This window comes from Natator depressus, chromosome 5 (assembly GCF_965152275.1).
Source record: "Natator depressus isolate rNatDep1 chromosome 5, rNatDep2.hap1, whole genome shotgun sequence".
NCBI classification, from domain to species: Eukaryota; Metazoa; Chordata; order Testudines; family Cheloniidae; genus Natator; species Natator depressus.
The window spans coordinates 106,745,164-106,759,727 of record NC_134238.1 but is presented as its reverse complement, the minus strand read 5'-3'; the positions used below and the strand labels follow the sequence as shown (position 1 = coordinate 106,759,727).

General features: G+C 40.6%; 1 protein-coding gene across 12 annotated transcripts in view; it reads left to right on the top strand.

The window, feature by feature from the left end:
* The window catches only part of NFIB (nuclear factor I B), a 334,297-nt gene that overhangs the window by 257,257 nt on the left and 62,476 nt on the right, over positions 1-14,564 (top strand). For all 12 annotated transcript variants that reach the window (XM_074953411.1, XM_074953406.1, XM_074953408.1 and 9 more), the window contains exons 4-6: positions 6,144-6,212; positions 8,571-8,691; positions 9,916-10,034. In XM_074953411.1, the coding sequence (XP_074809512.1) occupies positions 6,144-6,212; positions 8,571-8,691; positions 9,916-10,034 (309 nt within the window). The remainder of the gene's footprint in view (positions 1-6,143; positions 6,213-8,570; positions 8,692-9,915; positions 10,035-14,564) is intronic.

The window sequence follows — 14,564 nt, the reverse complement described above, 5'->3', positions numbered from 1 at the left end:
TTATAGTTAGATTGTAAGCTCCTTGGGGCAGATACTATCTTTTTGTTGTGTGTTTGTACAGCATCTGACTGGTGGATGTTGGTCCGTGACTAATACAAACCCTACAGTAATGCAAGTAGTGCTAATATTTATAGTGCCTGCTTCGGCAGCAAATTAAAACAATTTAATAACACAAAATATTTTTGTATCTCGTATCTGGAAGCTAAGAACTGTTCTATAACATATCCACAGTGGATTTACTTCCTAACTAGTTAAATCCACTGAACTCTACTGGTACTAGAATTAAACATACTATGCTTATTTTTCCTATACTCAGAGGCACCATTGGAATCCACCTTGCGTGCTAGAACATAATGCTTGGAGTGAAGTATGAAACCTAATGTAACACAGTGCCTGTAAAATCAAATATTTAGTATGGCTTTGTTTCACTGCCACGCTTTTTACAATATTTTATGTCTTATTAAATAGAGAAATTTCAGTCTGTTTTTTAAGTTGCTTCAGGGGGTTAAAATCTTTGTTTTATTTCAATTTCTTAGTGCCAGGCAAAGTGTGTATGTGTAATTATTTTCAGCTTGCTGAGGATTTAAGCTTACTAGCCAGGGTGGAAGATAGCTGGGTTGTCACTTTGCAATGTAGGGGCTCGATTTGTGCCTTTATGGACAACTCTCTGTAAAGGGTGGAGAGTCTCTGTGCCACTGAATCACAATTCCTTCTCTGCTCTTGCCTCACTTGCAGAGGGAAGTAATATGATGTTGCCCCTTACCCATAGCAGATTACTCCCTTCCACCTTCCCTTTGTGCTGAGTCAGTGTATTGTGATGTGTGGAGTCAAGACTCTACCTATTCCTTGCTCTCTCTTCACCCACTCTCTACTCAGTGCATGTTGCTTAAAATGTAGTGCAAAGCATGGAGGTGAGTTTGTGATGTGGCAGCTAAAGAACCAGCTGCCTTAGGGTTTGTCTTTATTGCAGTGTTCGCTCAAGTTAACTACGCTCAAGTTAGCCTTGCTCCAGTGAGAGCAGCCACACTGCAAAACAGCTCCTCTGCCGCACACAATGTTTGGATTAGCGGCAGAGAGGAGCTGAATCCCCACTGCGTTCCTAGCTTGAGCGTCAGCAACACTCAGACTTTAACCTACACCTCCTGACAGGCCAAGTGGGCTTGAATTTAAAGCACCACTTGAGCTAGAGATTTTTGTGTGTGCCTGGGAGTCAGATTAGGGACAACACTTGAGTTGTACCTTCCTCTACACCAGTGGTCTCCAAACTTTTTTGATCGCACACCCCTATCAGTAAAAATGTTTTGAGCACGCACCCCCAATATATGTATATTTATTTATGTATAAATTATATACATGTACTACTGTACTAATATATTGTGTAAATTATAAAACACACAAAAATAGAAATTAAAAAATGATGAGCTAAAGATGAAATAAACAATATTTTTAAAATAATTTTTTTCTTTTAACGGTACAAAAAACCTTTGTGCTCTCACTAAAAAAAATATTATTATTAATAATATTTTTAGTGAGAGGAATGTGATTGAATATGCTTTATTATTTTTGAAAATCTTGGTTTAACACTTTGTGATACAGAGGGTGCTCAGGGTGGGGTGTGGGGTCTGGGAGGGAGTTAGGGTGTGGGAGGGCGCTCAGGGTGCGGGAGGAAGCTCAGGGCTGGGGCAGGCAGGAGGTGCAGAGCACTTACCTGGGGCAGCTCCTGTTTGGTGCAGGGGGTGTGCAGGTGCCTCTGGGCAGCACAGCACCACCCCCATGGCCACGATTCTGGGAGCTGCCCCCCCGGCACGCAGGGCCACCCAGAATGCAGGGGCTTCAGGGCCCTGGGCTAAGGGGGCCCCGGGGCCCTGGCCTGAAGGGGAAAGTGCCGCTTCTTTCTGGCCGCTGGCTGCGCGGCTGCTCCTGCTCCTCCACGGGCCGGAGGACTCAGGGCCGCCCCCCCCTTTTTTTTCCTCCGGCGGTGCTCCTCCTGCTGTGCCCTCCAATCGATTGTCTTGTGCACCCCCTGCTTTGGAGACCACTGCTCTGTACTGCAGTGAAGACAAGCCCTTAGCAGAGCATTAGCAGAGTCATAAACCTTATGTGGCTGAACTGCTGAAACATGAGACAAAGTCACAGTATGTTAATACGGGTTACAGAAGCAAATCTAAGTTGCCATGTTCCTTTTGAAAGACTGTAGCAAAGTGGATGAGAGTTTGGTTTTTTCTGAAATGATCTTTTGCATTTTATGAGTTCCAGTATGAGACCTTGGCTCAGAATAAAGGCTGTGAAGGGAAGAAAAATATTAACATGAGTCAGTGGTGGATCCCGGGACCCAGAATTCGTGATCTCTTGACTCGATAGCATGAGAACCAAAGCTTGCCACATCATTGCAAGAGGTCCAAAAACATATTACAGTAAAAATACAGATGTTGGCAACACTGCTTTCTGTCCCTCTGTGCCTGCAACTGAGATGTGGGGAGGCTGGGAAGGGAGTGGGAGAAGGTGTATTTCCCCTTATCCTCCTGACCAACTCTATAGGGCTGGACCGCAGTCTGGCCCTTTTAGGGATTAAAAGATTGTCTACTGTTTTCTGAACTTGATTTTAACACGTTGCCAATCAACTTTCTGTTTAGGGAGAAACAAACAAAGGATGTTTCTCTCACTTTTGTTCGACCTTCTTTCTCTTCCTCAATTCACTCGACACTTTCTAAGGAAAAAGGAAGAAGGAAAAGGAAAGAGAGGCTGGGGAGGGAAAGATGGCAAATGTTGGAACATTTTGTGTACCCTTTGTCCAAGTTGCCCATTGTAATATTAAAAAGGAAAGTGGGAGAAGAAAGGAAATTATTTACTCTCTATCACAGAGGGAAATAAAGATTTGACAGGATACTCCCTCCTTTCCTTCCAATAGAAACTAAAGAGGGTAGGAGGAGGGCAGAAGATGAAAGAGAGAATGCCTCCTCCTCCTAAGCAATCAGTGATGAGTAGAGCCCTACCAAATTCACAGTCCATTTTGGTCAATTTTATGGTTTTAGGATTTAAAAAATAATAAATTTCATTATTTCAGCTATTTAAATCTGAAATGTCATGGTGTTGTAACTGTAAGGGTCCTGAACAAAAATAAGTTGTGGAGTGGTCGGCAGGTTATTGGAGGGGTATTCTGGTACCTCTACCCTTACTTCTGCACTGCTGCTGATGGTGGTACTGCCTTCAGAGCTGGGCAGCGGAAGAGTGGTGGCTGCTGGCTGGGAGCCCAGCTTTGAAGGCAGAGCTGCTGCCAGCAGCAGTGCAGAAGTAAGGATGGCCTGGTATGGTACTGTCACCCTTACTTCTGCACTGCTGCCTGCAGAGCTGGGCCCTCAGTCAGCAGCTGCCACTCTCCAGCCGCCCAGCTCTGAAGGTCACAGCGTACAAGTAAGGGTGGCATGGTATAGTGTTACCACCCTTACTTCTGCACTGCTGCTGGTGGGACGCTGCCTTCACAGCTGGGCGCTTGGCGAACAGCTGCCACTCTCCGGCCGTCCAGCTCTGAAGGCAGCACAGAAGTCAGGGTGGCAATACCATAAACCCCCTAAAATAACCTTGTGACCCCCCCCCGCAACTCCCTTTTCGGTCAGGACCCCCAGTTTAAGAAACACTGGTCTCCCCCTGTAAATCTGTATGTATAAGGTAAAAGCACACAAAAGGCCAGATTTCACAGTGGGAGACCAGATTTCACAGTCTGCGATGCATTTTTCATTGTCGTGAATTTGGTAGGGCCCTAGTGATGAGTAAGATGACAAAAATCCTTTCCCTCTAGCATTCAGGGGAGTGGGAGAAGCTCGGAAGGAGCAGGGAAACAGAGAGGAGCTGTCAGAAGAGAAAAAGGGAGAATGGGAGGTAGAAGGAAGTAGCTTGGCAAGAAGGAAAGACCTACAGGGCTATTTCATCACATATAGCAATAAAGAGATGCAGTGACATATATTGATGTAACTTGAGAATTGAAACATCATGACAGTGTTAGGGAATGCTTGGTGCGTGGCTGTGTATTGCAATGACACTCACTGACAATGGGTCTTCAGCTCTGAAGTCTGAGATTGATTGGTCCATGTATCTTTACCATTTGAAATTAATTTCCTTTAAAGTGTGGCTATATGCTGTTTTTCACCCTGGCTAGTAGGTGTAACAAATAGTATAGCAAAGATGGTAGGCGTACATAATACAGTTTGAGCTCAGTTGGATGTGTTAATTCTTCTCAGCTTGCCCTGTGAAGTGCACTCTTTACACATGCAATAGTTAACTATTTGGTTGCCCTTACGTAAGCCAGAATAGAGTTCAGCTGTCTTTCAGAGCTAGCAGGAGTCAAAGTTCCCCAAAGCCAATGGGTCATCAGACTGATGTGGGTAACGCATGTCAATTTGATAGGCAGTATTATGCAAGGGGAGTGATGTGGCCAGCATCTAATCTGACCATCTTTGACTGCCCTAACCTGATGGATCAGGCACCCATTTTGAGGCTGGGTTTACTAGAGGTGGCTTTTCAGTGTGAAATCAAGGAAGATTCAAACCTGTAACCTCTAGGATTGTAGTCAACATGTTAACCACTCAGCCACTGCTAGCAGGAGTAAAAAGTAGTAATAGCTTCCCAGCCCTAAAAGAAAAATAAGCACCATTACTCCGAATGCACCCAGGGAGTAAAGTGTGCCACTTTTACGGTTACTTTCCTGACTTTAGCAGCACTTTAATGTATTGCTAACTTACCTGAAGGTGGAAAGTACTAGGTTCCTACAAGATATATTAAAGGAGAGTTGTCAACTCTTATCACATTACACACATTCCAGATAATTTGATCGCCACCAACTATGATCTGCAATGGATACATTTAAAAGTTGGTTTTTAAGATTTTACTGTTATGTAAGGTATTGACTGTGTCAGTGGCATTATCCTTGGTAAACATAGGGAATGCTGCTAATACCTTACCCAGCGGGAAAATTTTTTTTAGGAGCACTCACTTATATATGCTGTTGGCTTTATACAGTGCCATATAGGATGTGAATGATGATGATGTATGTAAAATTTAAAAAACATCTGGGGCAAAATACATTTTTAATTGAAAAGGGAGAACAGGTTCTTTTGTGTAGACTATATTAAGCAGTACAGAGTAAAATGTAAGGTATTCTCCCCTCTGTGCACAGGCGTAATTCCTAATAATGTTAACGGGAGCTACATACATGTTACAAGTGGATTATGACCCTCTGTAAATCTAATGACAAGCTTGAGGGGTTGCATCTGTACCTCCAAAGGCTGTGATCCCATGTGATCTCAACCTAAGCAGGGTGAGCCTGGTTAGTACTTGGATAGAAGATTTCCAAAGAAAACCTTGGTTTCTTGATTCTACATCTTGTAGCTTCATCACATGGGTGGTGCTAATTTGAGTTTGATATTAGCTGTTGTTTCACTGCATCATTTCCTGTCATGACCACATTTCAGTAGTGGGGAGAGAGAATCCTCTCTCTCTCTCTGCATATAAACAGATATATAGAAGCCAAAATTTTCAAACATGGGTGCCTAAAGTTAGACTGTTAAATCTGTGTTTTTGACCTCTAGATAAATACCTAACAAACCCAACAGATTTCACATTGGCCACAGAGCAGCTAAAAGGCCCTGCTCCCATTTGAGTCAAGAGCAAAACTCACATTGATTTCAAAGGGGAAGAATCAGGTCCTAAGATGGTAGTTTGTAGTCACTGCCATCTTGGTCTAGATTCCAAACCAAAAACTTACCCAGCAGAGGTGGATAGTTTAATGTCTCATTACCAAATTGCCTGATCCAACAGAAAGTGTTCCAGTCTCTTCTTATTTTGATACTGTCAGTCAAATAGAAAAGAACAATGAAAGGAGGTTATTATATACTTTCCCCAGTTGGTTAACTATAATTTCAATATATTGATTGTTAATTTCCATTGATATGTTGAGGAAACTCTTGTATGGAATCTCAATTTTGCATACAACAGTCTGGATTTCAACTCTCATCCCATCCTGGGAACTGCTATCATCATGTTTTGGCCTAATTTTTGGACTTTTCTTTGTTGATTCTGCTATTAGATGGTGTATATATTTTTGTCTTTCTAAGTAAGGTAGTTGACAACAGTATTATGATCTTTTTCAGGGTACCTTGAGGATAGTTTTGTAAAATCTGGAGTCTTCAATGTGTCAGAACTTGTGAGAGTGTCCAGAAGTAAGTTAACACATTGTATTTAATGATTTTACACATGCAAAAAGCCTAATCCATAGTCCACTGAAGTCAATTGAAGGCTCTCCTTTCACTGTAATGGAGTTTGCTTCGGGCCCTAAGAGAGGAAGAAAATGCTTTTAACCTTGTGCATGATGTCACAGTGCATCTTGCATACATTTATAATAAAACAGGTAAAAGGCTTTGTTTGTTTTTTCAAATTCTGAATCACGCATCTTTTTAAGAACTTAAATCCATTTGCTGTGCATGGCTCAATGAAGAAATTTCAATAAAATTACCATAGATAATGAAACAAGTTACTTCATGCACATGTAACTTTTTCCCATCATTCTATCCTCTGTACATCTTTGGAATTCTGCTAAACCATCAGATGTCTCTTTTCTTTTACTTTGCTCCAATCTCATGACTTTGAAGGACAGTTACATCATAGCAAGAATAGGGAGTATAACTAATTGAATGTAGACCATGCTAGTCTCTGTCAGAGTCTCTCTCTCTCTCTCTCTCTCTCTGTGTCACATACATATGAATTCATAGAAAATCTTAATATGGTATAAGAATAATCTATAATCCAGATATTGTTTTTATTTACTCCTGGTTTTGGTATACTTCCTTCTTGTAATTTAATGTAAATTCTGTTCATTTCTTTCTGTTTAAGAATTCATTTGGAAAGGAGTGAACAAAAAATATGAATTCAGAACTTGTTTAGAAACAACAGTGATGAATATGGAGTTTTTAACTAAAACTACAATGGTTGAGTGTTCCAGGAAGGTCTTTTCCATACTCCAGATGAAGACTCTGGGACAACCAAAGATGAGAGAGAACCTCCCCAAACTGTCTGCTGCAAATTTTACACTAGCGCTAGTTCATGCTAGGATAGGACACCCTGCGAGTTTTAATTAGTTCAGCAAAGCTAAAGACCTGATTCTGATCTCACATCTCTGTAGATCAAGACTAATTTATATAAAGTCAGTTTAAGTACCCCACCAAAAGACTGATGTGAGATAATGTGTGCATGGAATATATTCAGTAAAATTGCTCATTATTTATCTTAGCACTGAGTTTTGGGGCCAAATTGTGTGCATAACTCCCACTGACATCAATTCTTATTTAAATAAGAAAAGGAGTACTTGTGGCACCTTAGAGACTAACAAATTTATTTGAGCATAAGCTTTCATGCATCCGATGAAGTGAGCTGTCGCTCACGAAAGCTTATGCTCAAATAAATTTGTTAGTCTCTAAGGTGCCACAAGTACTCCTTTTCTTTTTGCGAATACAGACTAACACAGCTGCTATTCTGAAACCTATTTAAATAAGAGTTACTCATGTGTATCTGAGTGCACTTTATTCCCCGTGTATTAAGGTACATGCACTTTTTATGCCCATCCAAGTTAGTCATGTGCAACACTGAATGTTCTTTCAAAAATTGGGGATTTGCATATGTGAAATACAGGTTTCACATGCTCATGAGGTGTGTTGTCTGAGCAACTCAGACACACACAGTTTTAATCATTTGGTCATATCTAAAAAAAATCAAGATTATGTTGTTGCCAAATCCTCTGCTTCTCAGTGTTACTCATAATGCCCTCCTAATAATAAATTTAAAAGTATGTGGTTTCTGTGGGACTTCATCCCATGTGTTTGTTTAACCTCAAGCCACAACAAAAGTATGCTGTAATTGTTAGAAAAGTTCAAACCTTCAGATAAGTTATACAACATTCAATTATTTTTGAAGTTAAAATGATCAGTGCACAGACAGTACGCAAAGGTAAAGATAACAGTGTACACAAAACAATATCTGCATCATAGGTGAAAGCAAGTTTACCAGTGCAATGCTCTCTCCGTATAAAGCTATTTCTGGCATGAATAGGCGACCAGGGATGTTCATGCTAGGGTGACCAGATGTCCTGATTTTATAGGGACGGTCCCGATTTTTGGGTCTTTTTCTTATATAGGCTCCTATTACCCCCCAGTCCCAGTTTTTCACATTTGGTGTCTGGTCATTCCTAGTTCACGCCCTTTTACAACATGCTCAGTTTTGTATCTCCATCTTTCTCACTTTGTCCCATACATGATTTCCACATTATCTATGATAAAACAATAATATACAGTAATAAAACTGCATATATGTTCAGAAATTTTTTTTGGGGGGGAAGGCAGAGGGAGCAGTTAATTTGTTTTTAAGGTATGTAAACATGAACAGAACTTGACTGTACTTTATTTCTTCAATAGGCAGAAAACGAGTTATACATTTAATAATGTCAAGATTTTTTAAATGTTAAAATTGAAAGAATGGTCAAAAATTTAGAGAGTAGTTTAGACTCTTCTTAATAATGTATTCTTCAGCGCCTATTACCCAGGGAACTGGAGTGAACTTCCCGATTGGAGAGCTTCCGAGCCAGCCATACTACCATGATATGAATTCGGGTGTAAATCTACAGAGGTCACTGTCCTCTCCACCAAGCAGGTAAATATATTCTTAAAAGAGTAAATATTAGCATTTGGCAAAAATATTGGTTGTCTGGCTATGTGAAGTCAGGGTTCATGATATGGGAAAAGCAATTCAATAATATTGTAAAGAAAGTGTAATATTGTATAGGCTCTTGTTGCTTTTATAAATTTGAGTATGTATATTTTTATAAATTATATGTAGATAATAAACTCATGGTGTAAGAATATCTTCCTGTAAATGGGAAGAGTGTTATAAATGATACCACTTCACTCTAGTTTTTGAAACCACTTTCTAGTAGTCTAAAAGAGGAAGCCACATTCTAGTGGTCTATTAGAAGAACAGAAATGTGTTTTAAAACTGCTCAGTTATACACAGAGATTTTACACTTGCAGGAAGAAGGGGTGCATTTAACACTGTTGACTGACTCAGGCAGAACAGTTATAGCTCTGTGGATGAAATAATTACTGACAAGGTTATTATTATTTCACGGTATTGTCAAAATATTGTCCAACCTTCATGCCTGGTTCCCCATCTTCCTTTGGAAATTTGCTTATTCTGAGAAGTTTCAGAATGCGTTGATAAGAAGAAACTTGTTTTCTCCGACTAGATTGAAGTGAAGTGAATCTCTTTGAATGATGGAGTTTGAAATGCAGACCTTTCATTTTAAATTAAACTAATGAAAAATTAAAAGACTGTGTTTCAGGGCAGGTCTCACTGAAAAGTAACTTGGTACACTGAACTGATGGGGAGGGTAAAGTAAGCTTTCCTTCTACTAGCATATTCTGAGCTGTTGAAGTTTTACCTGGCTGACCTTATCTGGGGTGCAGAAACACTCCTCCATTGCTTTTCTTTGCCTGAAATGAATTATATATAGAATTTAACATTCTAGTGACGTGACCCTTTTACAGCAGGTTGCAGGTTTTGGATGTTTGGCCACGGTCTTAAATGCCACCAGACTTAGAAAGTGCAGAGATTGAAAATTCTCCCCATAGTGGGTTTTTTGTGTATTATTCTCACATGCCAACTATATAATGTAAATATTTTTCTACAATGCACACACCATTGTTTAAGAACACACCTGTGTGACCTATGCTTGAGGTCAGGCTTAACATTTGTTTTCATGGTTTTTCTTTTAATTGCTCTCAGTGTTGAAAAAATTGCTTACATCCTTATAGCCTCTGCAGTACCAATGCTAACAGCACATAAGTCTTACTACCAACACCTTTGTTATTTCAACAGCAAGAGACCCAAAACTATTTCCATAGATGAAAATATGGAGCCAAGCCCAACTGGAGACTTTTACCCCTCTCCAAATTCACCAGCTGCTGGGAGTCGGACATGGCATGAAAGAGATCAAGGTGAGTAACATGAGGACCATTTTATGCCAAAGGGTTCAAACATACACCAGAAATATAGATTTTCCACTCTCCATTTGCATAATTGCAATACGATGACACTTAAAAAGGGGGCGGGAATAAATCTTAGCTGTTGTTTACAACAATTTTTTTGAGTGTTTCTAAACAAATGTATCTTTAAAAAACCCTAAATCAGGTATCATGAACAATCACATAATCATCATTTTTCCACACAGTCAGTTGTATTATTATTATTATGAAAACATTTATTACACATGAAGTATTCTTTGAAAACCTAATTTATATTGTGTACACTGTGTGAAACGTAATAACTCCATTCCAACAGGATTTGAACATTATCTTTAGTTTTTAGCTGAGTAAAACTGAAGTGTCGCCACACTTTGGTTGGGCCAATATTAGGTTACTAAGGCTCAGTTTCTGCACTGGGATTCTGCATTAAGGCAGACCCTTGTATCTGGGCACGGTCCCATTATCTTTTATGGAATTCTGTTTGAACTCAGGGTCCATGCTAACGAATTCTGATGGAGCATTAGTGTCTTTGTATTCTGACATGTGTTGCAATATTTTGTCAGGGTACTAGATCCCAATGATAGTATTTTGTTAGAGAGGGAAATAACTGACCATGGAGCGAATTTAATATATTTGTTAACTGTTGTCACCTTGGTCTTCACCTGAATGCCAAGATAGAAATCCCTCCCATGTGTCATGTGTTATGATATTCCCAGTATATGCATTGTAGATGTTTTATTCATCATAGGATGTTGTTCAAAGGATTCTATGCTTGATGCTTGTCAGCCCTGTGCAGTTCTTCAGACACATCCATGCACTATGGAGCACAGCTTGTAAAGTCAGAATAAAGAGCCAGACATGTAATTCCTTCTTTAGCTCCCACTCCTGATATTTAGCTCCCTCTACCTCAGTCCCTTGCCCATCAGTCAACTCCAACCTCTCCATTTCTGACTGGCTGTTTGGTGTGCTTTTATTTGTTTATCTGTTTTATTTATTTATTTATTTGTGTGTGTGGTGGTGGGGGGGGGGCGTTGCATTTAGAATTTTTCCAATCTCTGTATATGTGTGTGTGTCTATGTCTGGGTGGAGGTATTGTGGTGGTGAGTGTTAAGTAATTAATTTAGTTGCATTTCCCCTTTGCATTGTTTTGTTGTCTCTCTTTAATTGTCCCTCCCTGCCCTCATTTAAATTTTTTTTTAAACTCTGTATTTTTATTGTCTGCCGTTGGGATGGGAGGAATTCTTGATTGTTCTCATCTTTGAGTGTCATATTTCTGCTTTTTTGTTAATTAGGGATTGATTTCTCTTTTTCAGATTGGTTTCTAGAGAGCAATGGTTTGGTTTTTTTCCGTGTTCTGTTTTGGTTTTGTTGCTATTCTCTCCCCTGCCCCTCCAGTCATTAGTATAGGGTGTTTTCTTATTTTCAGCATTTACTGCTGAATTTTTTAAAAATGAACACATATGCAATGTATGTATTTAGCTTGTGACTTTGCGTACCCAGACTGATGACAGGAAGGGCAATAGACTTGTTTTGCAGTCTCAAAAAGGATGCACAGCCCAGCCCTATGTTAGTAGCTTTATTTTGTTACGGCTGTTTTACCATGACTGCTTTTTGTTACCCCTGTTTATGAGGGACATTACTGTATCCTGCATGTCTTTTTTTTCATTCGACACATAAATTGACCACATGAGTAGGGAAAATGATCTATATTCCTCTTCAAAGTAGCCCTGTATATTCCCACTTGAAGAATGCAGTCCTTTGCGACAAAGTGAGCCTCAAGAACTTTCTAGAAACGCAGTGCCTATTGGACTGCATAAGCCCTGACTCTGCAGCACCAGAGTTTGGATTTGAGCTGTATAGTCTCCAACCCCCACAGTTCCTTTCTTTCGACAGGTAACTGCAGATGTAGGGACCTTTGCTCTGTGCATAGAATTTTGGTTTGATTTTTTGACCAGACTTCCCTGTGTTTTTAGTAGCATTTGTAGTTTTACTGTTGTTAAGACTGTTTTGGGTAGTTTCCCAAAGAACATTTACTTCATTTCTATACTTTCGTGTAGTTAGATTCCTGGATTGTTTCAAGTTTCAGTTCCATGGTACTGTACCTAATCCAACCCCAAGGACCCTCAAAAAGAAAGATTGGGCTTGAACGGTATATCTTATGCCACATGCCTTTTCAGAGCTGCATTCACATTTCCTCATGGAGAACCATTCACTGGATCGTTTTTTGGCATGTTATCCCTTTACACCACAGGTCCAAAAGGACTGGCACACTTTGGGATTTCCTTTGACAGAGGCCTTATGAGACAGAGGCCTTCTGATCTGTCTTGAGGACAGGCCCCCATTCCTGGGGAGGGACAGAGTAGGCCATTGTTACTTCTTTTTTGCCATGGCTGCCTTTTGTTACCATTGTTTCTGAGAGACATAATTGTATCCTGCGCGTCTTTTTTTCATTCTATACCTAAATTGACTACATGACTAGGGAAAATGGTCTAGTATTCCTCTTCAGAGTAGCCCTGCATATTCCCATTTGAAGAATGCAGTCCTCTGCGGCAAAGCGAGCCTCTGTTTTGAAGTCCTCTAACGTGGGGAAGCGGAAGCCTCTTGTGCCTGGCCTGTGTTTGGCTCCAGGTCAGAGGAATGTACCATGTCTGGTTCTAAGGCTATCATAGAACTGAGAAAACTGTCTCTCATCTAAGGGTATGTCTACACAACAAAGAAAAACCCACAGCTGGCCTGTGCCAGCCAACTCTGGCTTGAGCTGCGGCGCTATTTCATTGTTTGGTAGGCTTCCACGCTCGGGCTGGAGCCTGGGCTCCAGGACCCTGCAGGGTGAAACGGTCCCACTGCAGCCTGGGTCTGGCAGTCTACACAGCAGCGAAACAGCCCTACAGCCCAAGCCCCGCGAGCCCGAGTCGGCTGGCACCGGCCAGCTGCTGTTTTTTTCTTTGCTGTGTAGACATAACGTAAGTTGGTGAGTGCTACCGCCTCTGATGGTACCTGCTTCCACCAGGAACTGGCGTTTGTGGCCAGGAGAGATTGCTCCGTGCTCCACCCCATCTTGCCACCCCGAGATCCTCATTCCAAGCCTCTCACCTATCAGTACCAAGCCTGGAGGTCCACTCAGGGCCTGGCATTTGTGATGACTCTACTCACATTTATGCTCAAAGGCAGAGGAAAGAGGAGACAGAGCTCAGTGAGGGTTCTGTGTGAAGGAACTCAGTGCCATTATAAAGGAAGAAGGAACACTTTCCTGGCTTCCATGGAGTTCTGTTCTCATAATATTCTGGGGTTTAGTGAAAAAAAACAAGGAAGTTGGAGAATCACATGGTGCTTTTTAAACAGCTTTGACCATCCAGTGTCATTAGGGGATGCTCAGACAGTCCCAACAGGCACTGCTTTTCTAGAAGGTTCCCGAAGCTCATCAGCACCAGAAATGTGAATCATCCTACATTTATGAAGTGTCCACATCCTACAAGTGTGAATATGTAGAGGTACTACATATGCTGGTAAGTAGCCTTTCTTTCATTTTAATGTAATTTTCACTTTTTCTACAAGATCAAAAGTAGAAACAATCAGAGATAAAATTTAGATCACAGCATTATTGATTTCACTTTAAAGGGGGTTTCATCTGCTCTATTTCAAACTTCATAAACTCAGTTCTGTAACTTGTGTCCCGAAATGGACCCAATTTTCTGTGTACTTAGTTATGAGACATTTTCAGTGTTTGAAGCTTCCTGTGGGAAGTAGTTAAGCCAGCAGTGATCTTCTTTAAGCCCTCCTCCAAGACAATCGTGGATTCCAAAACTGAGCTGATAGATCTCTTTAACATAAAATATTTCTATCTTGCTGTGTTATTGTTTGCAGAGCAGCCACAAGGGGACAACACTAAGGGTTTGGAGGTGGCAATGGTGACAAAACCCTAGTGCTGAACCAAGTTTGGAGTTCCTAGCTTAACTATTTTATTCAAAGTGTTAAGGGGAGTGAGGTGCCCAATGCCCTTTGAAGTGCGTACAATATAAATACATAGTGTGTTAACACTTAGTGCGTTGTCAGTCATGTTTGGTGTGCAGACATTTGGATGACTTTTTCTTATTCCCCATGCACGGTACATACTATGAGGCAGTTGGACATGGACAAAAGCCACAGTGCAAATGACTCCATTATAATCCTCACTGTTTGCACAAGTTCTGTAATGTGTAAGCATGCATCATGAAAATGGGGAGGAATACGAGGATTTACAGTTTGGCTAGGATGTGTACTGACTGTGAAACTGTGAGGGGAAAAAAGTAAAATTTCACCAAACTACAATGAAATACTCATCATCCCACACTGCCACTCGTTATTAGTAAAACATAAAGCTTCTGCTTTTACAGTTACAGAGCTTCCTGTATAAGCAAACTACTATTATCAACTCCTTTCCTTACACTATTTCTGAAGAGACTTTGATATGATATTAAAGATGTTTGTATTTTCTGGGAGAGTGAAATGTAGGGAAATATAAGG